At 49.2% G+C, this 27851-nt stretch overlaps 2 protein-coding genes across 6 annotated transcripts in view; one reads left to right on the top strand and one right to left on the bottom strand.

Moving 5' to 3' along the window:
* TSPAN18 (tetraspanin 18) overlaps window positions 1–3879 on the top strand; it is a 120773-nt gene extending 116894 nt beyond the window's left edge. For all 4 annotated transcript variants that reach the window (XM_048305795.1, XM_048305796.1, XM_048305793.1 and 1 more), the window contains one exon: window positions 296–3879. In XM_048305795.1, coding sequence (XP_048161752.1) covers window positions 296–343 — 48 coding nt within the window. In that variant the 3' untranslated portion in view covers window positions 344–3879. The remainder of the gene's footprint in view (window positions 1–295) is intronic.
* On the bottom strand, window positions 3870–27851 carry TP53I11 (tumor protein p53 inducible protein 11). 2 transcript variants are annotated; one of them, XM_048305797.1, is made up of 7 exons: window positions 27728–27851; window positions 10988–11351; window positions 10387–10445; window positions 9765–9813; window positions 9236–9332; window positions 8590–8691; window positions 3870–7643 (listed from the first exon to the last, which is right to left on the bottom strand). In XM_048305797.1, exons 2-7 carry the CDS (start codon window positions 11114–11116, stop codon window positions 7510–7512), a joined length of 570 nt encoding a protein of 189 aa, XP_048161754.1. In that variant the 5' UTR covers window positions 11117–11351; window positions 27728–27851; the 3' UTR covers window positions 3870–7509. The 2 variants fall into 2 exon arrangements, with proteins under 2 accessions (XP_048161754.1, XP_048161755.1); XM_048305798.1 differs by lacking the exon at window positions 27728–27851 and adding an exon at window positions 13965–14269.

Genomic DNA, 27851 nt, shown 5'->3' with positions numbered 1-27851 from the left:
GGGACAGTGAATCCTGCACCCCTGTGACACCAAGGGCAGTTTGGGAATGAAGCCAGGCTGCTGCTGGATCCACTAACAGTTTGGGGGGGAGAGAGGGGCAGGGGAAAGAGTTTTGCCACAGCCTCCCCTGGGTGGTAAGGGTCCCCCTCTCTGCATCACTGAGTGCTGGGCAGGAGGGAGCAATGGGGGTGGTCCCAGGGCCAGGGAGGGCTTTGCCGATCTTCTGGCAGATGCAGCTGACATTTATGGTTCTCTGTTTTGTTTTTGCCCTCTTCTTCCCCCCTCCTCTTCTCAGCTGTTTGCCATGATCTTTGCTATGTGCCTCTTTCGAGGGATCCAGTAAGAAGTGGCCCATGAACCACCATGTTCCCCACATGCTCAGAAGAAAGAAGGAAAATCCGAAGAAACAAAACCTGAAAACACCCAAAAAACTTTATTTTTTTTAACAAAATGGGACAGGGAGAAAAAATGAAAAGAAAAAAAGAGGGTTGTAATATATGAATGACCAAAAGGATTGTACTTCAGGGGCTGGAACTTTGAGGTGATGTGCACTACACTGTACACCGGACCCTTGCCCAGAGCCACCCGCAGCAGCTGTGGAGCAGGAGCCAGTGCAGCCGATTGCACTAGAGATGGACGGAGCTGGGAGGATGAGCACAGCTGCCTCTCACACCAGGCTGAGCCTACCATTCACCACTTTATCATGCTTTAGACAACAAAGGACTCAAGAATAGACATGCAGGGGCTGGATAAGGCAACAGGTTGGCCTTGACTGTCCAGGTGGGTTTGAAACAAGCAGTGGTGGCTTGTCTAAGCAGGTGTTGTCAACGTTTGTGTGATTCTGGCTTTGATTTCCAGCCACAGGATGAAAACACACATTCTTCAGTGGAAGCTTTGCCCCTGTCATGTGAAACTTGTCAGAGAAGTCAAGCACTTCAGTGAGGCTGGCTTTTCTCTGGAACTCCAAGCAGGGGCAGCGTGATCTAACTTAGCAACAGGACTCAGCTAAGGCTGGCTGAGGGTCAAGAGTTTGGTGCCTACCTTTCTGTTTTTACTAAGATTTATTGTTCATTGTTGTGAAAGAGACCAAATGGTTCCCTGCTGTGTTCCCATCTCCTGGGAAAAATAATGGCTCTGGTCAAGCATCATTGATACTGCTGCCTTCCTGAGAAGGGGAGGATAAAATGTTTAAAACTTGTCAGCCTTTGCCTCTACTCTGATACTTGCAAAAAAATGGTTTGTGGTGCTCTGTTAGCATAAATATTTGCAGTGATTCCTGCATGCTTTTCCAGCCCTAAGGGGAGGTCCAGACATGGTGCTGGATTGAAGAGGCTGAAGTTTGTCAACCACTCCCATGCTGTTTTCCTGGACCAGTCTGATGGAATAATTTCTGGTCAGAGAACTTCCCCTGAGATTCTCCCATGGGCTCATGATGAAAGTAATCATCAAGTCAGAATTGTTTTAGCTGATAGTGTTTCCTCCCTTGAGATAGTTTGGTATTTAACTAACATGTCAGCCACTCAATCATTTGGAAGTGAACTTGAGAAAGATGCCTGGGACTGGATCTTGGTCAGAGATTAAGCTGGAGCTGCTGAGCCCCCAGGCAGGCTCCAACAGCACCCAGTGTGCACAAACTGCTCCAGCTGCTGCTCCTGTGGCGGTGGATATTGACTCAGACAGGTGACCGGTTTGTCTCATCTGGAATCATCAATCCCTGTTGCCTTAATTGTTCATCAGGTCACTTATTCCCTGACCCCAAACACATTTTACCTGGGGAATTACAGAAGGGGCTGTGGTTTCTTGTTTAGATTAGGTCTTTTTACAGATTTTATAGGCTCAGATTATGGGAGCACTTTTATACAGACTCAAGACAGCTCCTCTGAAAGCTGTAATTTCTGGCAAGGAAGGAGCAGAGCATTAAACTTTGTGCCCAGGTTTTGCAACAGCATGTTCATCCTCTGGCTGTTCCCTTAGACCCCTGGGGCTGTGTCCCTTGAGCTCTCCCAGTGGCACCGCACGGGCTACAGGCAAGGAAGGAAAACAGCAGAAAGCCTGGGCCATAACAGACGAAGATCATGGCTAAATATCTAGGTTGGGGAATCAAGATCCTAAGGAACAGGAAGGAGGCATTAGGAGCTTTTCCAAGCTTCATTTAAGAACAACAATCTGTTCATTGGCAGGAGAGGGCTGGGCAGGTAGAGCTGCAGGCCCCCCATGCTGCAGTCAGCATATTCCAGCAACCAAGTATGTGGCCAGGGCTGCTGAGCAGCGTCAGATGTTGCATTAAGCCTTGTGGAAAGCTGTTCTGAGCTATTTCCCTCTGGACCTTCTTGTAATGAGGCATTTTAGCATTAAACTCTGCTCTGTTGTTTAATAAAGGAAAATAGTTTTGTTAGCCAAAACCCAGCAGTATTTTTTACTGGACAGCAGGTGCTGCACTTAAGATAAGAAAAATCTTTTCCATCTACCAGTCTTGTAGGCAATGGGCTGAGCAGAAAGCGAGCTTATCTGTTCTCCTTCTGCCTCAGGAGCTGGTGTCAGTGACTGTTCTGGGAGAGCAATTCCCAGGGAAGGAACAAAACTGTCAGCAGAGTTGATAATTTGGCTGGAGGTGATTGAAAGAAGCAGCACTGCCTCCCCCAGTCTCCAGTTTCTTCCTTTCCCCTCAGTTTATTATGCAGAGTTCTTAGGTCAGAGCCTGGCTGGCAAATACCCTCATTTGTGCATGGTGGGTGGCTGAAGGGAAAAAAAAGTCTTAAAGCCTTTTTCTGCCACCAGTGGCATGGGGGAAAAACCTGTTAGAGCTCGGGGAACCAGACCAAAGCAGCCAGAGCACCAAGTACTAAATGTACATGCCTGAAGTATGATTGCTAATGGCTTGTTTCTCTTTGGCTTTCCTAATTCTGTACTCATTGCTTTGTCTGTTTTCAGATTTATTGCTTTCCCTCTCTCCCTAATGATAGTCCCTGTACCTTCAAAAGGATCTCTTCTTCATCTGTTATTCTGGGCTGTGCACAGCTGTTTCTCCTCTACCTTTTCTGATCCCCCACTGGTCTTTCCTGTGTGAAAATTTCAAATCCTCTCTGCAGGCTGGCTCATGTGCCACTGGGAACACAGCTCAAAAGGCCAGGCAGCAATTCCAAACAAGAACTGGAGATAGCTGTAAAGATGTGTGCAAGTCTGAGAGGATCTGTGGCAGTTAGTAACATGGAGAAGGAATTTTCCTTGGGGGAATTTAATGAACAAGCAAGCCCAGAAAGCAGACTCCCAGTGTATGGCAAAGCACGTAAATTTGTTGGTTTTGTCCCTTGATTTCGTGGCTGCCCTCGCTGTTGTACAGTAGTTTTCAGAACTGTAGGCAGGAGAAGCAATTGTATTTTTGTACTTGTTTTTAACAGCTCTGGTGAGCATTTTGGGGTCAGGGGCTCAAGCTGGAGTCACTGCTGGCTGGAGAACTCGAGGCAGGCTGGAGAGCAGAAGGAGCTGCCATCTCCTTCGCTGTAGCACTGTGACCATGGCCCAAGCACCTTGGAGGGAGTAGCAGAGACCAGCCCAGGCAAGCCCCCAGCCCCTCTCAGCATCCCTGCCTCCTGGTTGCTATTTAATGCTCCAATGACTGACTGTCACAAATGCCTGGGAAAAGGGCTGTGTGTGAAATAATGTTTGAAATCTATTTTAAAAAAATGTAAATGTTCTTTTTATTAGATAGTGGAGCTAATTTATCCTGTATTCCCTACTGTAATGCTTTTTTATATTGAAAGGAAATTTTTTTTGGTAATATAAACCAGAACACAAGCCTGAAGCGCACTCTGCACGGTTTTTGTGTGCATTTCTTAAAAAAACCCCCAAAAAATAAAAGAAAGATATTGTGACAGTGAAGTGAAACAGCTTTAATTTTCACTATTTGCTTGGTGTTAAGTACAGTCACTTTCTTACCAGAAGAGAAATAAACTCAGGTACAGCAGCTAAAATGAGGTATAAATTGAAGTGTCCCATTCTCCCCTACACCACCACCCCCCACCCACACCCTCTCAAGTAAAAACCCTTGACCAGAAAAGAGGCCAGCTTAGGACAGACAGAGCCTCTCCTGTGTCACCAGCTCCAGTTTGCCAGATATTGGTTAGGCGCGAACAAGATGATGTAGAGAGTTATGTGAATGATGCGTTTTCTTCACCCTCCAAAGAGAGGGCTCTGTGAATGCAACGGTTTGGGTTCATCCCTGGCAGAGAAAGGGGGTCAGCTTTAAGTCCTGGACTGTGCCTGCTTAGAGCACAATCCCCTGGGGAACAGACCCCCACTCCTGCACAGCACTGTACACATGCAGGAAGTTCACTGCAGTCTCCCTTGGGAGATGACATCAGTCCAAGGCCTCCCTCACAATGTAACAGATAAGGAAACTGAGGCCTGTGGAGATGGAGGTTTTTTGTCAGCAGATCAGTAGCAGAGCCTGAAGTGACACCTCAAGCTTTTGATCCCAAATTATGTTCTCAACTGCCACCTCCAGCTGTAATGTCAGCACTTCTGTCCTTGGGGACACAGGTCTGTACAAAGGCTTTGGTATCCTCCTCCCTTTCTCCCCATTCACAACAGAGGGAAGACAACCACGTGCAGTTGGTTTCTGGCAGTGCTGCAGCTGCTCTGTCTGGGCTCCATCCTCAAGGCACCCTGAGAAACTCCCTCCTAGGCTTCACCTGCTATACACTCACCACCTCCAATGGGCCTGGCAATGTTTCTCCTGCAACACCTTGCTGCTGAGAAGGGACATGCCAGGAACCACAGCTTAGTTGTAGAAGAGGTGTAGAGCTCCATATTTTCTACATGGTCCACTTACAGTAAGATGGAGCAAGAAGCATCAAAACAACTTCATCACTCCACTTTTGGGACTAGGTACTAAGTAGCATGAAATCTTTTAAGTGGCCACTCCCCCAGGCTTTGCTCTATGTTGGAGCAGAAGAAGCCATTGACTGGCAAACCTAGAAGTGCCTGACTGTTTCAAGTTTTGCAGAGGCAGCTGCTAATCAGGGGACCAGAGGAATCTGATCTCACCTTATTTAAAGCTACCCTGGAAAGCTGTAACCGCTTCCCCCACTCTCCCAGTTGATCTAACCATCAACCATCTAATGAGAGAGCATTTGGATTACTGCTCTCACACAGTGCAGTAACTCATTTCTCTCACCTATGGGATGACACTTTAAGGTACTCTAATCGGACCCAAGTCATAACTAAGTTCATAGGACCTGTGGCCAACACAGATGGGAGGCAGCATTAAGAAGACTCTCCATTTCCTTCTTCTGTAAGATTGCTTTTGCTGTGGTAGGTTTTACTTGTCTATCCTAGAAACATAATTTCCCACCCCCCTGAAAACCAACCATCAATCTGTGTATACATTCATGTGACACCCCAAAACACAAAGAATCAAGCTTCACGTACCTATACCCACAACTACAGCCAAAGTGCCACACTGAGGCCATTGCAGCTGCCCATGCAGGTGATGCACAGGGGGAGAGCAACAGCCACAGCATGCCATGCTCCAGCTCCTGCATGCTGCACCACTTGGTCTAATTTCTGATCCTCTCCAGCCTGCATTTGATCATTACCTGCCTCACAGGGAAAGGTTTACCTCTTAGAGCCCAATTCTTCCATCTGAACAGGAACACTCCTCTCAATTAAAAGTTTTAGTTGCTCAGTATCATTTTTGGACATGCTGAAAGCAGCTTGACAAGCGTGTATTGCTGTGAGGCTCCAGAATTTAGCCTGCTGTTGGATGTTGCCTCTCCATTTGATTTACCTATTAGGCAAAGAACTAAGTTACAGTTGTGATGTTTCCTGATTCAACTATTTCCAGCATTCTTAGGTGACAGGTATTTTGCATGGCCGGTAAGTACAATGCACACAGTGTCTCAAGCTTATGCAGCTGCTTCTAAATGCCAAAAGCACTAACACAACATACAATAACTACCCACTACCTTCTTCTAACTCTACTAAGGTATTAAATAGCAATAGCTGTAGATCCCAGTCTCACCAGTGGCTTGAGGACTGTTGTTCACACAAGCAGTTCTGTTTGTATAGGAATCCTCCTACTGGGATTTTGGAACACCAGCTATATTCCAGGGCATGCTTTGATCCAGTGAACAGTAGTGCATGAGTAAGAAGTCCATATCCGGTACACAGACCTTCTGGCTTTAGTCCCATGGAGAATAAAAAATGCTGCCTCAAGGTGTGGACAAGGATAATCCACAAGGAAAGCACTAGGAAGCAGGGCAGTCAACGCTGTTAAGCCCAGGAAGTGCTGGAGAAACTGGCCAGAGAGTACTAAAGCACATTTAGTCTGTCCTTGCCTTCATATGCTCCGCTCCTTGCTGTTCTTCATCCCAGTTAAATATGAACTATCTTAATGCTACAAACTTTGGTCCTCTCTTCTCGAGATCAGAAGAGATATGATGCCTGCAGATGTTAGCAGAATTGGAACACCATCTCCCACAGCCAGGGGCCATGTCTAGAGGCTGCTCCCTGGCCCAAGCATCTGTGCAGATGCTCTTACTATTACAGTACTCTGCTCTTACTAGTGCTAACCACAGCAGCACTGCTCAACTAAAGCATCAGGTGCTGCTGCACATCCACCACTGCTACTACCATCAGTAAAGCTTCAACTGTGTGAAGTGTTCTGGGGTGAAGGGACAGGACCCCCGCCTAGAAACTTCATGACACACCCCAAACAAGGGGATGTCTTTGTGCTCAATGGGCTATTTCCAATAGCTTCCTTCACTTCTCACATCTTGTAATTCAGGTTGCTCCACTCTTCCCAGTGCTGTCCCTTCAGAGGGAACAAGCAAGGGTTCTCCCTCTTCTTTTGCTGTATCTCCTGCCCAGCTCTGCACAGCATCCAGTGCAAAACTATGAACTACACAAAAATGCACCTCTGGCAGCGAGGAAAGAAGAGCTGTTTGCAAAGCACTGAACTTGACCCCATCCAGCTCCTGGCTACCTAGACAGTCAGTACTTGCTAAAAGGGGAACGGGCTGTAAACCAGGGGAGGTGCAGGGCTTACCAAGTAGAGTAGCCAAGTCCTTTGTTGGTTGTCTTGCTGCCCCGTCTCCTCAAGGGTTTGGTTTCACTATGCTGGCCTTATTTTGTGCTTTGTTCCAGCGGGTTCAGAGCCTGTGATCCCATCAGCCAGTTCCCCCTAGAAAACTGGCTTTTTTCCCTGAGCCTGCCAGGCCCACACACTTCCCTGAGCCTTCCTCCTGCTGCTCCTCACCTCCTGCAGAGGGGCTGGGGGGTCCCACCGATGTTGCTCCCCCCATTTCACCTGGCAATGCCACCAGCACTGGGTTACACACTGATTCATGCCGGTAAAGAAGGAAACTACTTTAGAACCAAAAGGGACTAACAAAAAAAAAAAACAAAAAAAAAACAAAAAACCAAAACAAAACAAAAAAAAAATTATAATGCAAAATTACCGACACAAACTCCCCCCTCCCACCTTTCCCATAACAAAAAGCCCAGGAATTAGACTTTCTTGGGACGACGTCCAACTTGGTAATAATAATAAATGCTGATGAGGATGAAAAGGGCTCGGCTGATCAGGAGGAGCACAGCACCTGTGGCTATCCGGTTACTCTCAACCAGGGAGACAGTGGTAACTGGAGGAGAAGGAGGGAGACAAGGCAGAGGTTGGTGATGCAAAACCAAAAGGAGACAAATAGCACAAAGCTGTTTTCTGCTGCCCTCTAATGCAGAGCTTCGGCAGGAACTGCTGAGCCTTGCGAGCACGGGAGCTTTCAGCACAGGCTCATTCACATGCACAGTGAACCCATGGCAGAGACTCTTCACTAGCTTTTTTTCACAGCCTTGAAGCTTGCCATGGATCCCAGAGCTCTCCCTTACAGAAACCCTGCTTTCACGGCAGCCTCATATTCAGGCAGCCTGAAACAGTCACTCGAGCAGATGTGAGTTTCCATTACTCTCAGGTGTTAATGTGGGAGCCACATCCTCCTGACTTTGCTTTGTTGCTTGAACACTTCAGTGCTGATAAACATTTCTCAACTTTAGGAACATCTACAAAATAGGCACAGTCCACACACATCGCCTCTATTGAACACCTCACTTTTTTGGCCACCAACACACAGCTCGTATCCAAACCAGCTACACATTGAGCTACCAAGACACACATACAAGAACCCCCTTCATTGTTAAATATAGATAAACTCCCTAGAAACAAGCTAAACTGTTATGCTCTGTTTTGGTAACACTGAACATCCCCCTTTTAGTATAGGTTGCTATAATTTTTCTTTTTAGACCCTTGCATCTAGGCAGCCTGCTCCAGCAATGACCTGTGCTGGCTATGAAGCCCAGGACATTTTCAGGGAGAAAAATAAAGGAATTGTCAGAGGGTGATGTTTAACCTTTCAAGAAGCAGCTCAGGGCAGAGGCTATTCCATGGGGAAGCAAAAAAGACAAGCAGCTGGCAGGGAAAATACTCCACCACTGCTCACGCCGCTGCCCTGCCCACTGTCGATCCCCGTGGGCGCACAGCCTTCGCACCCTCCTCCTCCTCCTCCTCGTCCCGGCCGGCCCGCGGGCACTCACCCAGGAACTGCACGGCGAAGTAGCAGGCCTCGGCCAGCAGGCTCCAGCGGATGATGGCCTTCTCGGCGGTGTACAGGGCGTTCCACATGATGAGCGCGATGCCTGCGGGGACAGCGGGGCGCGCTGCCCGAGGGCCGGGAGGGGAAGGGCCGCGCTTCCCGCCCGCCCCGCGCGGTGCCGCTGCAGGACGCGGCTCGGGCCCCTCTTCCTTCCCACACCGCTTCTCCCAGCTCCCCTCGCCTCCCGGCCCTTCGCCCCGCTCCTCCTGCGCCGCTCCCGGGCTGCCGCCGCAGGCCCCAGCTCCCCTGCGGCTCCCGCTGAGCCCCAGCCGCAGCCCAGCGCCCTTGCCCGGGCCCTCTGCAGGCTGCCTTTGCTAGGGTACATGGGGTGCTCCCCCAGGGATTCAGAGCATGCACAGCTCTCTTACTCCACCTGCAGCACGCCTGAACCCCTGCCAGGAAAAAGCAGCAGTAGCCAAGCTTTTCAAAATACCCCTCAGCACTTTCTTTGCTAACAGCAGATCTTCTGCTCTCCAGCTGCAGGTGTACGGCTGGGCATGGACTTTGTCCCCTGCTGCTGTTTTGGCCACCTGTCCCCTTACTCTGTGGGGCAGCAGCGTGCCCCAGTACGGTGGTACAGCACTCACTGAGCAGGGCTCCTCCATAGAGCCGGATGGGAGTCTTGCTGCTCACCGATTCCTCCTCAAAGATGGCATCAAAGAGCTGGTCAGGGAAAACGAGGGCCTGGCAGAGGCAAGAGAGAAACTCAGCAACCTGAACTTGCTGGGGCCACCAAAATGTCCTCTTGGGCAGCAGTGCTCCAACATCATGCCTTTGTGGGATTGGAGCCACTGGCCAGGAAATTGGAAATTAAGGAGGCAAAAGAAATATCACCATGTCAGCTGCATGGCTGGTTTCTGTGGCCAAGGCTGCCATTCCTTGGTTTATGGGCCTTGCTAATGAAAACGGACTCTGGTGATGGGAGCGAACTGCCAAGGACATTGTTGGCAAAGCCCATTACTGAGACACAGCGAGGGCAAAGGCCTCGCAGGAGAAAGCAGTAGGAGCTGCTGGAGGCAGTGGAGAAAGATAAATGCCAGGGACCGAAGGGCCATGCTGAAGCACCCCTTTGGCAGTTGGGAGCTGGTTCTTCCCAGGACCACATCCCTCACTCACCATGATGGCAACCCCGGAAAACATGACGGCGGAAACCAGCTGCCAGACCCTGCGTGAGAGGGAAGACAGAGGACCCAGCATGAGCTTGGAGGTGACCCCATCACTCATACTTCACAAAGCATTTCTGGCTGCCTGCTTGTTCATCAGCCTTCATCCTTCCCACATGCACAAGCGAGGCAGCCAGAAACCTCCCATGGAAGGGCTCAGCTTTCCACATCCCGCTAGCTCCAGCCTCAGCATGCAGACCAACCTTGATAGTGAGACAGAGCCAGACTCTCCCTCACCCAAGCAAAGGAGGGAAATGACCCTGCCAAGAGGATGGTGCAAAGCAGGGTCCCCACAGGACACATCACCCTGTCATACAGTAGAACAAGAGCTCCTCCAGCCCCATGGAGCCCTTATAGTTCTCTGCACATGCAATGAGACAAGAACTCGAGGGCCTCGGGCTCATTTATGGGAGAAGAAGGCAGAGCTGATCTGGTTCCACAGCCTCCAAGAAGCCCCTGCAGGGAGCAGTGATGCTGGCACAGCAGCAGAGCTGGTGTCAGAAACCAGAGCTGTCAGAAATGCTGTGGCTGAGGGCCCTCAGATGACCCAGCTCCAAGGTGATCCAATACCTTACCTGAGTCCCAGTGGTTCCCGGACTGCAAACTTGATTTCATTTCCCAGTACTTGGCTAATCTGAAATTAAAATTCAAATGAAAGGCACAAGCTAAGCAGATCCTTCCCCAGTCTTTAGGCAGTACTCACCAGCCCAAAACTACATGCCTAATCCCATGTGGGAGTTTCTCTCAGAGGGCTGGAAGGAGGAGGAGGACAAGGGATTAATCTGTGACTCCTTGGTCCCAACACCTGCCTTGGTTTCCATCAGGAGCTACAGCCTCTACTGCTCCCTTACTGGGATCAGCCACCTGCAGCATGCAGGGGAAGGGTCAACACTAACTCTTGTTTCCTCTTATCTGTGTAAGAAGGGAACTGACTCCGCACACACATCACCTGCATGTCACATCCTGATGGAGCACAGGCTCCTGCAGAGCCCTCAGCTTGTCTCAGCATCTGTCCTGCCCTCACGCGCACGCTGCCCAGAGCCGTGTGCATTCATGTGGACATGCTCCTGTTCACAATGCCTGGTGTGAATACCCCAAACCACATGGATGGCCAAACCCTGGGTTTCCCAGCATAAGGTCCCTTTTCCATCATTAGTGCACACAGGCTTCCCTCACCTTTGAGCGATGGACCTCGCCGTCGTCATCCTCCCCGCCGACGCCCAGGATCTTGCGTGTCTTCAGTCTGCTCACCAGGTCGGTCTGGCTGTGCTTCTTCATCAGTGGCGGGGGCTGCTTCGCCGCCATGGTGGTGGCCCTGCCCCGCCAAGCCCTTGGCTGTGAGGTGGCACAAGGAAGGTGCAGGAAGCGGCTCCGCTGTCACATGAAATTCCACGAGGTTTGGGGAAAATAAAACTGCCACAAAATCTTTCTGTTAGGCCGGCAGATGGCTCCTCATCCTTGTGGGGCACAGAGCCCTGGCAACGAGGCCGGCCCCAGTTACAGGTGGCTCATCTCGGGCTGATTCTGCCCTCACCGGGATCTGCCATGGGGGGAAAGAAAAAAATCAGAGCAGAGTGGCTTTAGCATGGACATTTAGTTATAAATGCTTTTAACCTACAAACCATAATCTTGTCTATCCCAGCATGAGGCAATGCCCAATAGTACCTCTTTGCTGGTTTTCAGATTAGGGGAATTAAATGCGTCTCAGACTAGGGGAATTAAAGTCATTAAGTAATACTTGGCCTTTTTTCTTTTCCCATGCAATACATCACATTCTTCAGCTGCCATTTCAGGTCAAACCCCAAACAAGTATCAGGTATTTATTTGTGTGTCTCCCCTCAGATGCTGCAGCCCCCACGTTGTGCCAGAACATATCAGCCCCTGAACAACAAGAAGCCGGAGGAATGATTTTCCCTGAAGACATGCTGCTTTCTGGGAAATGATGGCAATTAGAAACTACAAATACCATCTGGGATAAGTAAATACAGGGAACTGAGAGAATTGAAAAAGATAACTTCTGCCCTGGCATGGGTATAAAGGTACAGGTCCCATGAAATCCCTCTGTCTCATCCCGTAGTCATAAAACCTTGGAAACCCTTGGTTCAGAAAGCCTTTTCTTCCAATTTGTCTTCATTTCATCTGGGCTCAGCTGAACACAAACACTTTTTTCCATTTGCCTCTTCACCCTCCCAGAGACCCACTGAAATTCCCCCCCAGGCACCAAAGCACAGCTAATCCAAGTAAGTGTCGGGCTCAAGCACCAGCAGCCCCATGCCCCAGGCAAGCCTTCCCAGAGCTGCCCCAGGAGGAGACCCTTTATGTTGATGTCTAAATATTTCATGAGTCATTCGGGAGTAATAAAATGAGGTACAATTATTTTGGCATTGTGCATGCAGATGTTGTCCCAGTGCCTTGCAAGGGATTTCCCTCTCACAGGAAAACCCTTCCCTGTGGTGGTTCAGACAGGTTAACAGCGAGTCCTGTCTGTAAGTGCTCAACATAACCCTTTCTTTGAGGCAAAGTTAAGAGGTCTTGCTGGGATGGTTCAAAAGGTGAACCCCATGATCAAGGGTTTAATAAGATCCTTTGAGCAGAGCAGGCAAAATGCTTTTCAGTGAGCCAGTTGAGCTACTCAGTATTTTGGAGGTACTTCTTTTGGATTGTAGCATGGCTTGTTTGGCTGCTCTTATTCCACTGAATAGCTAAGCCCAGGTTCCTGGAAAGGCAGCACAAAGCCAGATGCAGCAGTCAGGGTCCAGAAATATTCCAGAAGTGGGACAGTGGAAAAAAACTGCTCAGAAGGAAGGTAGAAGCTGTATACTCAGGCCTACCCTTGAGCACAAGGCAGGAAGCTCAAATGGTAGCTGACCAAAAGTAGTAGAAAAGTTTGAAAGATTTATCATGTCTGGGGCTTGCCAACCTAAACTGTCACAATAAATTGTGTGTATGCAAATCTAGGTAATGTGCACACAAAATCCACCCCAAAGCCAGAGTGATGTGTTTAAAAGAAAAGCTCGACCTCTTTAACTAGCTACAGTTTTTGCCATTTTTCCTGCTCCTGGCTGACCCAGACTCACCGGGTTGGATGCTGAGTGGTTTCCCACCAGAACTGCTGAAACCAGAGAAGACATGTGGCTGCGGTATTTCTAGCCCAGCATTTTCTGATCAAAGCCATCCATTCCAATGGTGAAGCAACACCCCCGTGGCGAATGCTCCTCTCTCTCACTGTGAGCCTCAGGACCACTCTGAGGCCATCCCACATCTCTAAAGTGAGGGAAAGTCTGGCAGAGCACCTGAGCAAGAGCATCCTACTGGCTCTCCTCAGGGATAAGAGACTTGAGGCTTTCCGGTCTTGACAGGACTTGGGGTGCTGAGTGTGCTGGCCATACCATCCTGGCACTTTTGGATCCTTCCTAGTTTCTTGCTAGGGAAAGCCTGATACCCTCACCTCCTGCTCTGGCCTCATGGCCAGAAATGCTAAAGGAAGGGAAGATGGATGGGGTGGGGGGGAGGGGTGGGGGAAGAAAGGAAGGAAGGAAGAAAAAATGAAGGAAGAACAAAAAAAAAAAAAGAAGGAAGAAGAAAAAAAAGAAGGGGAAAAAAAGAAGAGGAAAAAAAAGGAAAAAAAAAAAGGAAGAAAAAAAAGGAAGAGAGGATTTTTCCTGAGAGCAAGAAGCAAAGAAAGGTGGGACTCTATGACTCACCAATGAAGACTACACTGAAGAGCTTTGTGATTACAGAGGCAGTTTTGCAACTGGCTCAAGGCCAAAAGATCAAAATTTGCCTTCATCATTTGTCTCACCAGTTGCTTTCAGGGCAGGAGTTGGTGGAAATGTATCCACATCATCATTAACACTGCTCTCCCATTAAAAGTTTCCACTAATTTGTGGTAAGCTACTTTCCAAGAGCTGGGACAACACAGGCCGGACACAAATGCCAATAAAACAACCTGGTACATAAACCCACGCTCCTACAGCACAGGTATGGCATGGCCCCGCAGCCAGTCCCACATCTCATTACCCCCATCCTCCAGAGACAGAGCCAGCCTAATGAATGCTGAATATTAATGGCTAACAAGCTAATGAATGCAATTAGCGCTAATTCAGTGACATTCAGATAGAAGATGCTGAGGATTTGAAAACATTATACTTACATTAATGTATCCTGACACACTGACAATTTAGAGGATGATTTCTATTAGCCTGTGAGTTTGCAAAGGGAAACCTCCACCTCCTCGTTCTCCTGTGATTCTCTCCTCCTTAATCCTTTTTCCAAGCATCCCAGGGACTGTGCAGATCAACCACCATAAACAGGCAATTCCTACTCCCTGCCACAGCTCTCTGTGATGGGCAGTGCCTATGTGCAGCTGAAAGAGGGTTTTTTCCTCATAGATCCCTTTCCTTCGCAGGCTCTTTTCAGTATCTGCTCCCTTGCTCAACTGTTCAGCATACTGCATTCAATTTTGATAGCTGCTGCTTAGTGGTGCAAAGAAACCTCACTGGTGCCACGCTAATGATAGCTCAATCTCTCCCCACCTCCACAGCTCTTCCCCCAACGTCTCCGCTTCCCTCCCAGCGTCTGGAGAGGAGAGCTCTGCAGCGTGGGAGAGAGGAGACTCAACTGCACAGGCACGGTGCTGCAGCAGCCAGAGCTGCGCACCGACCGCGGGGTGCAGAACCAGACCCCGCTCCTGCCGCGCCTGGAGCTGGCTGCCTGCGGCTGCCGCAAGCCAGAGCCAAACCGCTCGTGGGTGGCAGCCTGCCTGCCTGCCTGCGAGGACATGGCTCCCCAGGGCCCGGGGGACAGGGATGCTGCTTACTGCTAAGCTGGATGCTGTTTCAGTGGGCCATCCACAGTGCAGCCTTTTACCTGACAAAGCAGTACTGCTTGAATTAAAGAGGCGGCACTGCAGAACCTCCCACTCCAAGGGTTTGATGGCACTTCCAGTCTGCAAGCAGGAGAAGAGAGTATGAACTGGAGTCAAGCTGGGACAATGAAATGTTTATACATTTAAGTTGGACAAAAGTTTGTTCAGCTCACTCACATTCAGGCCAGTGAGACAACATCTTGAGCCCGCTTTGATTTGTTACTCCTAAGAATTAACCAAGAAGGTACAGTGGATGCATGTCCTTTGTAACAGCCTAACAGGGCACTTGCCATGCCTCAGCATCTTCTACAGAGCACGGGTTGAGAACCAATGCTAAGTATGAAGCAGAGGCAGTGTCCCTTTCCAATTCAGCAGTTCTCTGGGAGCAATCTGGCAGAGCCCAGGAGAGTTCTCCAGCACTGCAGCAGCACAAGGGAGTGTGCACATGAGAGGGGCATCCACCATGGCAGCTGTAGTGTACTTGGCCCTCATAGATAGGCTGATGCCCACAGCATTTCTCTTGCAAGGGCCAGCAGCTGTAATGGATTTGTCCAGCTCTTCTAATGTTCCTCCAGGCTGTGGCAGTTCTGTCTCTGCTGGTGAGGACATTACTGGGTCCATAGCAGCTGCTCTGGACCCTATACCTTGTCAGCCACAGGGCTGTCAAGAAAGCCTGGGCTCAAACACGTGGGGCAGGGTGAAGAGGAGAGGCAGTGGAAACACAAGTAGATTAAGGACAGGATCCACAGACCTACCAAGTACCTTGGTCCTTGCAAACATTACACTGTTGCCTAATCACATGGGACCCAAGACTCCTTTTGTCCCACCACACATGAAGGTTCAGTCTGCTCACTTTTGCCTAATCACATGGGACCCAAGACTCCTTTTGTCCCACCACACATGAAGGTTCAGTCTGCTCACTTTTACATGCTTAAAATCTGTTGGTAAACAACCTCAGACACTTCAGGACTCTGAAATCCTGAGGGATGAGGTAGATTCCCTGTGTCTAACCCAAAAACACACCCGAGAGCCACAGAACATCTTTGTGCATCCTATCTAAATGGCCTAACAAGAGTTTCCCCTGGAAGCGCATGGTGCAGCAGACCCTGAGCCAGAACTCTCCATGTCCCATGTAACTACCAAGAAATAGCTATATTCATGCTGTATTTCTGCAACTGCACATCCCAAACCCACAGTGACCAAACCAGCTCTCTGCCTAGATTTCTATCAAGCGTGGAGATTGAGACTACTACGACCTCTTTACCACCAGCCAGCTGGGAATGAAACTTGATCAAGCCAAAAATAACCTGATGCTCAGGCAGTAGAAACAATTAGCACTCAGCCACCACAGCAGCAGAATGCAGTGGCTGCTCCCGCTCCGTCTGGCAGTCTGTACACCTAAGCAACAGGGAGACTTCAGATTCCTCACCTGTAACAAGTCAGGTACATAGGACTCCATTCACACATAAACATCAGCCCTTTCAGCACAGAAGGCTCTTTGTAATACCAGCAGGAAGCGTGTCTTGTCAAAGGCTCATCCCCAGCCCTACCACAGCCCTGCTGCTTCCTTAAGTGACTCTAAAAGGCACTAGGGAACACCTACACACCTAGGCAGTAGATTTTCTGCCCCTACACACAATGAAAGTGCAAAGCAAGATCCTTAGGTCAAAGGACATCTTCACTGGGTGCCTCAAGATCGTCTACCACATCATCTGCAACACACCAAGAGCCTCAGGCACATCTAAAGCTCATCCTTCAGGCTGGGCACATCTCATGGTCAGACATCGTTGGATGCCCTCCAATGCTGTTTGTGAAAGGTGCAGAGCTGCCCACGACCACAAAGCCCCCACTTGCAAGGCAGCAGCACCCAGTGCCTACAGCAGCTCTGTCACCCTCAAACATAATGGATATGGCAAGCATCACCCTCAATAGGGGACAATGAGTCTCTGCAGCCTGCTGGGGAGGAAAGAGTTAACTTGTGTCGCTTACTCAGTCACCACTTCACAAAAAAGCATCCAAAGTCTGCTCAGCCTTTTCCATGCATCCTCTCCTCCGTCTGCTTCAGAGTTGCTTTAGCCCAAGCAGGCTCAGCCCCTGCACCCTCCTCCCCACTGCTCCTCTGCAGCCCCTGGGTACAGCAGCTCCTGCCCCTAAGCTCCCTGTGGCTGTACAAACATCCTGCCCCAAGAGGAACCACTATTGGCTATATCCCATAGCATCTGGGAGGTACAGCCCATCTCCAGAATTTTATTGCCCATAGGTTTCAAATTTCCTTTTGCAAAGACCACAGAAAAGTTTCCGTCTGTGTCACAGAATGTGTTATATAGCAGTCAAAACCTGTAAAGTGCTCAGTTTCCCCAGAACATAATAAAAAAAGCTCTGTTGCTCTACTAGTTTCTCAAATGGGAGCTATAATTAAACGCAGCAACCTCACTCCTGCCAGCCTGCCAAGCACCACCTGCAGCAACTCGCGACCCCTCCACGCGAGCCTGGGCAGCACCTCAGGGGAGAAATGCTTGTTTGCCTCTCGCAGCAGCTGGCAGGGCAGCCTATGACACCCTGAATGTGCTCAGGCAGGTGTCCTGCACAGCTGTGCTGACCAGCACAGTACACAGGACTCTCTGCGGGTGCCCAGCTGGACACCGGGCCTCACCGTGGCCCCTCTGTATAGGCTCAGTGGGCTCCCACCACGGGAGACAAACAGACTTCACCCTTCCTCTGCCACACACATGCACTCACCCCCCACGTGCAGGCCTGGCCATGCTACCCTGCCTTCTCAAGTAGCCCATTCCTGGCTGCAAATACAAAGGATGCAAGGTACAGGCACAACAATGTACAACAGCTGCTTCAGCAGCTCTCATCTGTGTTACTCACATGAAAGTCCACCCCCTGCATCATCCTCCTCGCTGCCACTGAGGCTCTCAACCTAGCCAGCCACAGCAATCCATCACCCCAAAGATGCCCTTGCTCTCCCCAAAGGCTCTGGCTGCCACCTCCCACCCAGTCCCTCGCTGTCTCAACAGATGGCCACAGCCAAGCAGTTAAGTTTCCCAGGAAGCTGAGAGGATGGAGAGAAAGAGGGAAATAGGACATATTAGGATCTGGTGCTGGTTTTCTTTAAGGACATTAAAAGAGAATAATTCCTTATTGATTCCCAGCTGCCTTAGACAGGTGTTTGTGAGAGACAACCCCAGAAGCTTAACGGGCCATCTGTCCTGCAGATGATTTCTACAGGGAAACATTAGAAGGAAAAATAAAACCCATATGCAGACACACAGAAACACAAAAAAACCACCAGCCAAGTAAATCAACACTTGCTACTGAAAAAGAGCAGCTTAAAAACCTAGGAAAGCCCTTCAATCAAACACCATAATACAGGTCAGTTTTACAGACAGTATGGTGGAACTCTGCATTTCATCTCCTCTGCCTCACACCTGATGTATAACAGAGGCTCAAAGGAACTCTATGGAAAGACCCTGGGAGGAGCAGGGAGGAGTCCATACACATGCTGCTTATCCACCACACTGCTGGACACTGAATCTTCACAGTAACATGGGGCTTCTTGGCACCTCCTTTCCTGACAACCTCAAACCTCCACAGATTTTCTTTCCACTGTGCCCCCAAGCACCTGACAAGAGACTTTCATAAATGCTCCAGGAAGCCAATGCTCTTTATTCTCAACAATTCCCCACACCTCTGTCCTTTTCCAGAACTCAAGAGAAAATTGTTAAGAAACTACAATTTGGGACATTAAGTCCTCTGAGCCACACACAGGCAAAACATCCATCTGTATACTGTCACTGAAGTAGTGATTTCAAAGCCATTCTCAATGGATTCCCTCCCCAAAGACAATAATCTACACCTCCAGCAACATTAGTTCTCTATCTGCAGTCCTGGAACTTACTCGGCACAATGCAACCAACTGTGATTTGTACACTACCAACATGTCTACATCCATGAAATGCAAGATGAAATGAGTCTGTTCCACTCCAGAACCACAAAAGCAGATTCCCAACCAGTTTCATGGGCCAGTTTGCAACCCCAGCCTGAGAACAACTCCTGCAGGACACCCCAGCAGCATCAGATTTTCCTCCATTTGTGTAGAAAACAAAGGGTTTCTCATCTCCATAGTCTGTCATGATATGACCAGATGTGCAGTCTAGGCACACACAATAGGGAGGAAAAAGGGCAGACGAATAAATTTGCATTAAGCAGCAAGATTGCCTTTTGGTCTAGCCAGGATACTTCCGGAGCCCCAGGGACATAGGCACTCACAGGACTCACACTTCTCATTGTACAAGCAATAAAGTTTCCTTCTATGACACAGAAGTCCTGTAAATCAGGTCTGATATGAAATGGCCCAAGTGACTATCAGTCAACAGCTGAGTTGTAAACAACCCTGGTATAGAGCATTTCCCGTATACATGGTTACATGCACATCCTGTAAGACTTTATTATTTATACAAATACTTTTAATTTATAAATAATAAGTTATATATGAACAAATAACACCTAGATAAATGTACATATATAAAAATGTACATATATATTTTTATATATAAATATATGTATGTGTACATGAATGTAGATAGAAATATATTTATTATATATACATATATATTGTGTGGACTTACTTTGGGTTCTGCTGCACGATCTCTTGGCTGTTTAGTAGAGAGAATTCAGACTACTAGATCAGCCAAATATGTTGGCATTCATCTATATTTTGGTCTCAGGGACGAGAGGAGCAGCTTATCCCAGACTCCTTCCTGGCAGACGCCACTGAGAGTCTCAACTCCTGCTTCTAGGTCAACCATTTACTGCCCTAAAGACTGATACCACTGGTGATCTCTCAGCCCTGGACTACCACCCTACACACCACTCGGACCCATCACTGCATCTTGAGAACACCTTCTCACATCTTCCTTAAACAATCTGCCTGTTCATTCACACACAATTAGAACTCTGGCTCCCTCATGGTTCCATAGACATGAAATAAGCCCAGACATGCAGATAGGCTTGGGGAGTTGCTTAGCAAAAACATGATGGAGAAGGCCTTCTAACAAAACACATACTTCAGCTACTTGGTAGCCTATCCCAAGGTGGCAAAAATCTCCCTCTGACACCTTAGCAGTTTCTATAGCAACAGGTTACTGCTAAAAATGTCAGATGCAAAATTCCCCATGTTGGGCAAACAGGAGCTAGGAGGACAGATTTAGAAGAGGAAAACTTCTAAATAGCCGCTGCCAGAGCTAGCACAGGCTCTGCTAATTCACAAGTCAGTGGTGCAACAACTTAAAAGAAACTTCTAGCAGCCCACTAGAGGGGTACCACATGGTGCACAGGGACATGTCTGTGGAGCACTGTCCCACAGCATCCCTCAAAATAAGAAGGAGCCACAAGTATGTCCCTCTCCTGCAATGAGGCACTTGAAAGTGAAACCAGCTGTTTTTAGAAACAGAACTACAGCACAGCATGCAGAGTAGGAAGCCTGAAAACCAAACTATTAGATTAGAGGTTTGGCAGTGCTGCTTCTCCTTTCATAAAATCAAGACTGGGTCATTAAACCTCTGAGACCTCAGTTTTCCCAGTTGTATATGAGAAGTAAATCTACTGCAGAAGTTCATATGGCTCATGTGCAGCAGGTAAAACATTTCACAAGCAACGGCCCAGCCACTGTACCCCACCAGTGCCAGCTTGTGACACCCAGGCCTGCTCTGTGGCCACCTGTGCAGCCCTTGGTTCACTACACACGTCAGAGGCAGAAATGCCCTTCCTGGCCTAACAACCAGCTTAGCACAACAATGATTTTTTCTGTCTTCCTTCACTGCTGGTGGGAGAAAGCACTGTGGAAACCTTGGGGTGAACCTCACATCGATACTGCACACACCAGACGCTCTCGGAAGATTCTCATGGTCAGATTAAACCCAGATGCAGAAAATCAAAGCAGCCACAGCTCAGCACAGAGCTGCACAGGGGAGGAGGGCGGAAGGAAGCCCACCACACTAACAACAAGTGACTGCATTTGCCAGTGTGGTTCTCAGTCCTGAAGAAGGCACAGGCTTTCCCCACAAACACAGCACCCACCCCCCTGGAACTCACACCCACCTGACTTTGCTTTCATGTGCTGCTGAGTCAGGGGAAAACTCTGCACGCATCCATGTATGTGGATGTGCACATGTTTGTTTATGCATGAGCTGTCAACCCCGGAATTATGCACAGATCAACAAGGCTCTTTGAATTCCCCGACTGTGAAGTGCGTGACATTTAATCTCAGCCTTCCTTTTGGATTTCATATCATGCATTATCAACAATGGCTATTCAGCACTCAAGTACCCTTTAGAAAGCTTTCAGCAGAAGAAGGAACTCATACAAAGGAGACTAAAAGAGACAATGTCTCTGATGCATGACAGGTTCTCCAGCTTCCACAAAAGGCCAGGGTATGTGTACTGTGAGGAGCACACACAGAGTCAGTCTGTCCCCAGCCCAGAATAAAAGCACTTAATGGGTAGAGAGAATGGAGTTTGGAAGCATCAACTATAACTTGAATCTGTACATCTCCTCACCTCGCTCTTTCAGGCTCCCTGGGAAATAGGCAGGGTGAGCCAACCCCCAGAGGTGTCCATTTTAGGACAAGATGCATCATCCCCTGCAATGGTTCACCTCTTTCCATATACTACCAGAAGGGCCTAGATGGTGAGCAAGACTAGGCTTTTGATTGCTTTTATATGGACGGACAAGATCAAGATCCTTGCAATGAACTTTTCACACCTGATCCTAGGCAAACCCTGGATCACTTTTGCCCAGCAAAAGTTATCACAGCATAGATACACACTTTGGGATTATAAGAAAAACTAGACAACAACATGCAACAAAAGGGTATGGAGACGCTATGCCCTAAGTAACTCTTATTAGTCACAGGCACAGAGGACCCACATCAGCCTAAGGAACTAAAGCAAGATTTCTCTCTTCATAGCAGAGAGAAGGCAAAGGGATGGACACCACTATGTGGCATAAATAGCCTTGGTGACAAGGGGTATCTGAGAACTGAGAGGTACCACAGGAGCTCTCTCTCCATCTTGCCTGGTACATGCAAGAGAAGTCTCAGGAAAGAAATTGATAAAGGTTGTACAAACTAGTTCTTCTCCTTGTTTGATTCCTCTACCCAGGAACAAGGAAGCAACAGAGAGATTCAGGCAGCCAAGTGATAGCAGCATCAGTGCTGACAAATCAAGGTCTCAAGTAACCATGGAAAACGCAGTACTGCCAGATGTCCCATCTCTACTATCAAGGGTTGTTTAAGGACCTTCCCTTCTTTTACAGTTTTAAGTCTCAGACACTTGGGTACAACAAGTTCCAGTAATATCAGGATCACCCATCAGGACTGTGTATGTGTGTGTACACACACGGTGCTGTGCTACTGTGTGTGTGTATGTCAGCAAACATATAGCACACACATATAGCAAACATATAGCACAGCCTCCTGCTTAGAAGAGCTCATGACATGGAAGTGTCAGGTTTTAGTCAACACCTTCCCCACTTCAGGCACTTTCAGTGCCTTTCACTGAAATGTCATTTCCATACAGCCAGGGCCCTGAGGGTTCCAGGTTGGCCTCTTCTCCCCTGTGTTCTTTGTAAGCACTAATGACAGGCACTCGGTTTGGATGGTGATGTGATGCAGGGAATAAATTGGCTGGAGGGGATATGCTCAACTGCTTTATTATTCCTCCATCCAACTCTCAATGCATCCTACTTGTCCAGAGATTTAAACAGTGGATGATGTCACAGTTCATGGAAGGGACTGGATGAACTCCTGATGGGTTTCTGCCAGCAGACAAAGCAAGAACACATTCATACACCCCAAGGAGAAAACGGTTGCACTGGGCAGAGCAGTAGGGCAGGAGGGTGGAAGGATGCACCATGGGTGCCTGCTGTTCAGAAGCACACCAGGTCTGTGATCAGCACTTACAGAGACTCCACCAGCAATACTGATATTAAAGACAGCTAAATTTTATTTTATTTTACCATGAAAACAACGTGGGGAAACACAGTCAGATGGTCCACATTCTTCTCCTGTTTGGTGCAACCTTTGACTGCTGGTAGATTTCTGTTTTCTGTGGAGTAATGTTTGGAGACTCTTTATTGCTATTAAGCAGCTTCTACAGAAACTTTTCTTCCTAGGCTACAAAGAAAATGTTGGTGAAAGCCAATACTACCCAGCTCCCCTGGATTCAGTATTGTGGTTTTTGAATTTCCCTCTCCCCTCTGCAAGGAGGTGGCTCATGTTTCTACCTACTTAGAATACACCAAACGTCTACCATGAATGGCGTGCCAGGCAGCTAAAATTAAATGTCCAAAAGAAAGACTAAGAGGGACTTAAAACCATGGACCTTTATGGTATCTTGTTTCTTCAGAAAATAGCCTGCTTCCTGGAGCTCTGGTTAAGACTGGAAACACAGGCCTCCATGTCCACAACACAGTCCTTCCTGAGGACTCCGTACAAGATGGCAGAGTGTCTGCACCCAGGCTGTGCTCCAGCATTGCCCACACATCTCTCACAACTTTGCAGCAACAGAGCACGGGGCACTAGAGAGGCTGCTGCCTGGCTGGGTGCATGTCACACACAGCAAGGCAGGGCCAGACAGCCAGGAAAGGCACCTTCTTGGTGTCAGGAAGGATAGGAAGCACAGCTGTCCTTGGGAAACTGCCTGCTCTTTGTCACATCTATCTCCATGTACAGCAGCCCTAGCTGGAAGCCCAGAAAGAAACTGCAGCACCCAGCAAGGGCTGGGATTATTTTAAGGCTCAGCAGTGGAATTCCTGGAACATCTGTTGGCTGGCAGGGATTCTCAAGTCTTTATATGACCACAAACATCCGACACCAGAGGTTTGTGTTTCACTCATAAGGTGGCACCACTACAAAAAGCATTTCTGCTGCCATCATGGGTTACTGAATGAACGGGTACTCAGACAAAAACACCGTCTGAGTCACCCATGGGGTTTCCTGAAGACTTGTGGGTTTTCTCTGTAGGTCTCTTGTTTGGCTGCTGACACAGCCTCAAACTGTTTACTTTCTCAACCCAGGCAGGATGCAGCTAAAAACAAGAGGGTTGCAAGCCTTTTTGTGCCACTCTGCCTGCACCTGCCCCTCTGGGCCATGCAGTCAAAGTGCTGCTGCCTCATTTTAGTACCAAAAGGAGGGATTCCTCTCTGGTTTGCAGCAGCAGGCAGCTGCAGAGGGGACTGCACACTAATCTCCCTCTAAAACACAGAATCCCTTCAAACAAATAATTAGTTGGCCAGAGTTATCTGACACTCCTCTGTGCACATCTCCTGCTACACCAACTCATCCTGTAATACCACTCCTCAGGAGACCGGACTACCGAACCACGGATTTATGCCTAACTGCTTTGCTCCCCATGCTCTCCTCTGTGCCTTTGACTTAAATTATGTTAACCCAAATCCCTAACAAAAACTTGGAAACTCTGCAGCAATGGAGCCAGCTACCAGTCCCTACGCTTCGGCTTCTGATCTTGGCCCCACAGGTTCAGAAAGTGAGCACACAGTTCCTGGCCACCATCAGCAGAAGCTGCTCAACCTTTAGCACTAAACCCAACTTCAATGGTTTTGAGAATTTCCCTGTTTTGGTGATGGATCTCTCCTCCCCATAATCACAGCAGCAGTCAGTATAAATTTGGACTAAAGCTTTCTTACAGACATTGGTCCTTGACTTTGCCCTGGAAGATGAGCTGGGTAAGGGTCCAACCAAGGTCTGGCATAAATGAGTCAGGTACAGCCTAGGCAAGGACTTCCCCATCAAAACCAATGTGCAAATACGCTCAATAAGTTCTTACTTTGCATACAGAGGGATAGAAAGACATTTACAGATTTAGGCAATTGGAATGCATACCCACTGCACAGAATGAGGATGAGAGACTTATGCACACTGTGAAACCCAGAAGGAAAGTTTGCCCCTGGGGTTCCACCAGAGCCCTAGGAGGCACAGCTGTGGTGCCAGCACTGTGTGCTGGGCCTTCCAGTAAAACCCTGTGCATCTCCAAGTCTCTTCTCCATCTGTCATCCGGGGTCAGCCAGACTAATCAGCACCACAGATGGGCACTGAAACACACAGAGATGCATTAAGCCCTGCAGATGACACAGAGCTTCACAAACAGAAGAAACTCAAGAAGGCCAGAGAGTCATTTATCCTTTCCATTCATGTCTAAACTACTGCGAGTGTCTTTGGTTATAGCTGGATTTCTTTGTGAACATTTCTTTCAGCATCTTGAACAAGAACTTTTCAAACACAGAGTGAACTCATGCTAGCCTGGGATCTCCACAACAGCACCAAACCCATATTTTCCAAGGGAAGGCAGAAAGCAATGTGAACAGGGAACACCTGGTCACCTCTTAAGTGTTGTTTTTCCTGGTCTGGAAAAAGTCCAAATGTATTTTGTGGCCAGCATTGGGTCTTTTCCTCCCGAGACTTATTTTCATATTCCTACATCAAAAATACAAAACCCAGAAGATCTACCTTCTATAAATAATGTCCCAGTAGTGCCAAGGTCACCAAGCCGTTCCCTCTGGCACCAGGCCAGAAGTCAAACATAAACAATCTCAACATCTTTCTGGTTCATGTGTGCTTTTATCCTGTGCCAAGGGAAAGCTTGTAGCCAGAAACGTAGCACTAAGAAGACAGACCTCATGCACGGCCCCACCCAGGTCAATGTGCAGCCTCCTGGGCAGCCTGGTGGGAAGGCAGCCAATCCGGCCTGCATCAGAGGGAGATACTCTTTGTGTTCTAACGGCATCTAGCAGTTTTCATTAGAAATTTGGGGACTTACTGGATGAGGACCAAACACACACATCGCACAGAACATTTCACAATCCAAACAGCTCAAAGTGATGGTTGTAAGCAGCATGTGGTACCATCCCTCCCAGCCCCTACTATTCAACGTGTTGACCTTCAGAGAGCTGCAGGACAAGTGAACACCAGCTGCAGATGTACTCCTGGCATTGTGCACACTTCAGCACTCGATGCTCAATGAGAACAACAGGAAAACATTTCCCTTTGGATCACGCCCCAGCCTCCAAGCAGCTCCAAATGGACTGAAAACCTCAAGGGAGGGCATTTCTGTGGTTTATTCTCCAAGAGATCAATGGCCACCCCAAGCCTCGCCTTGATGTACATCTCTGGAGATGCTCTTCTGTTCACATCTCTATGATAAAACCTCACTACAGGACTGCAAGCAGAAAGGACCAACTTCTCTTGAGACTGTAGAGCAGACCTCACCTTCTCAGCCTCCTGGTTGGGGCAACAACCTACTCAAAGAGGTTGACCTTACTCCCTTGACCTTACTCCGCACTGCAGTCAAAGAACAAGAACACACACATACTAAAGCAACCAGGTCCCCCTTTGCCCAGCTGCCATCAGTATCCAGCTCCTCTCTGCTGAGGGCAGAAGGATACCACAGGTTCATGGTGCCCCTCACTCTCTGCTGTGCACACATCAGGTGTGCATTTATGCAACCTAGCTGAGACAGGGCTAGGGCTAGTTGAGGTGTCTTCAAGATGAGTCTTAAGACCTTGTTTATTTGGGGATTTTGCCAAATCTTTCTAAGAAAACTTCCTCCCTGGGCTGACTCCCCTACTCGAATTGTAACTACTACTTATTTGTTTAAAAATCACTTTCCTCATCCACAGGCCCTGAATGCCATTATTCAGCAGACTGCTCTACTGCAGATAGAGTGACTGAACAAGTTATTTATGCCAAGTCCAGAATAGCCAGGGCTCTTGCATACTCTGTAGTTTCTCACGGCTCAGCTGTGCCAGTGGTACCCTAAAGTCAACAAGGCTTTGGTTGCTGCTGGCATTTGTAACTCCCAGCCTCTGCAGACAGAGGAGAGTAAATGATACCCATTTAATCACGTGCAGCCCTGATTCTCAGGCAGCTCCAAGAGGTCAGGTTCATTGCTCAGGCAAGAAAAAGGCTCGCTGAACTGCAACTCCAAGCAGCACTGAGGCAGGGCAAGGAGCAGGTGCTGAATAAGGTGTTGCTTCTTGCTCAGCCTGGTTTGTTCAGTCGGAGCTGTTCTCAACAGGGAAGCCTAACAGCTGCTGCTGCTGCTCTAGACAGAGCAGTGCACCTGCTCAGATGGGACAGGCAGACCCTGCAAGAGGCATAGCACGCGGCTCAGCACGCAGGAATGTGCAAGCTCAGGCGGGGATGCAGAGCCCGCTGAGAGCTGGCTTTCCTCACCTTCCCGTCTGTGATGTCAGGGGATCTAGCGCGGCTCCCTTCCCCTGCCCCTCTCCCTCCATCCTCAGCCCAAGCACCTCCCCGTCCACCGTGGCCAAGCCTTCCTTGCAGCCAGGGCTCCCCAGCACACCTACGGGATTGCATCCCACGGGGAGCACAGCTGTGCTAGCTTCCCTCATCCCAACCCAACGCAATGCTCAGCCGCCGAGGCTGACCTCCTAGGCTGTGCAGTGGTCAGGACTCAGCGTCCCCTTTCAGGCACCTGAGGTACTCATTTGGGTACCTCCTGTGACGCTTTCCGAGCACGTGGAAAAAGACGGGGCACTTCCAGGAAAGAAGTGACATCGGACTCCTGCCTTTGAGTCGAGTAACAGCCAGGAGAAAGCCCTCGCCACAAAGCCAAGGGACCGCCTGCGCATCACCTCGCAAGGCGGCACGGCTGCTGTCCCTCCAACGCTCAGAGTAACCTGCCACCCTCCCACCAGGATACAACGCTCCACCACCTCCTCCTCCACCCATCCCACCCGGACTAGGCACGGCCAGGACGGAGACGGTCCCATCGCAGCCATGCGCAGCCAACACAAGGGCTGATCCCTCTCCTGCCGCCCCTACCCGTCCGTCGGTCCATCCATCCCCCCCCCCGTCCGCGGTGACTGCGAGGGGAGCGGGGGCGGCTGCCCGCAGCGCGCTCAAACGGGGCGCACGGCCGCGGCGAGGTCCGCGCCCCGACCCGCGGGACCCCGAGAGGCGGCGGGGAAAGTCCGCGGCGCGGGGGGACGCGCACGGCACTCACCGCCCTAGCGCAGGTTCCGGCGGCGGGGCACGGTCCCGAGGGCTGGGCTCGGCTGCCCCATGGGCAGAGCGGTCCGGGGGCGGCCGCGGAGCCGCGCAGCCCGCAGGCGGCCAGACTGAGCGCG

Source organism: Corvus hawaiiensis, chromosome 6 (assembly GCF_020740725.1).
Source record: "Corvus hawaiiensis isolate bCorHaw1 chromosome 6, bCorHaw1.pri.cur, whole genome shotgun sequence".
Taxonomy (NCBI): Eukaryota; Metazoa; Chordata; class Aves; order Passeriformes; family Corvidae; genus Corvus; species Corvus hawaiiensis.
Note: the sequence above shows the minus strand (reverse complement) of the source record. Positions and strands in the feature narration are given on the sequence as shown.

Excerpts from the sequence above, each read along its gene's own strand:
- TP53I11 (XM_048305797.1), bottom strand. The coding sequence starts at position 11,116 with ATGGCGGCGAAGCAGCCCCCGCCACTGATGAAGAAGCACAGCCAGACC. Across the intron at positions 9,333-9,764 it reads TTTCCGGGGTTGCCATCATG|GCCCTCGTTTTCCCTGACCA; the intron begins GTGAGTGAGGGA and ends TGCCTCTGCCAG. Across the intron at positions 7,644-8,589 it reads CTTCGCCGTGCAGTTCCTGG|TTACCACTGTCTCCCTGGTT; the intron begins GTGAGTGCCCGC and ends CTTCTCCTCCAG.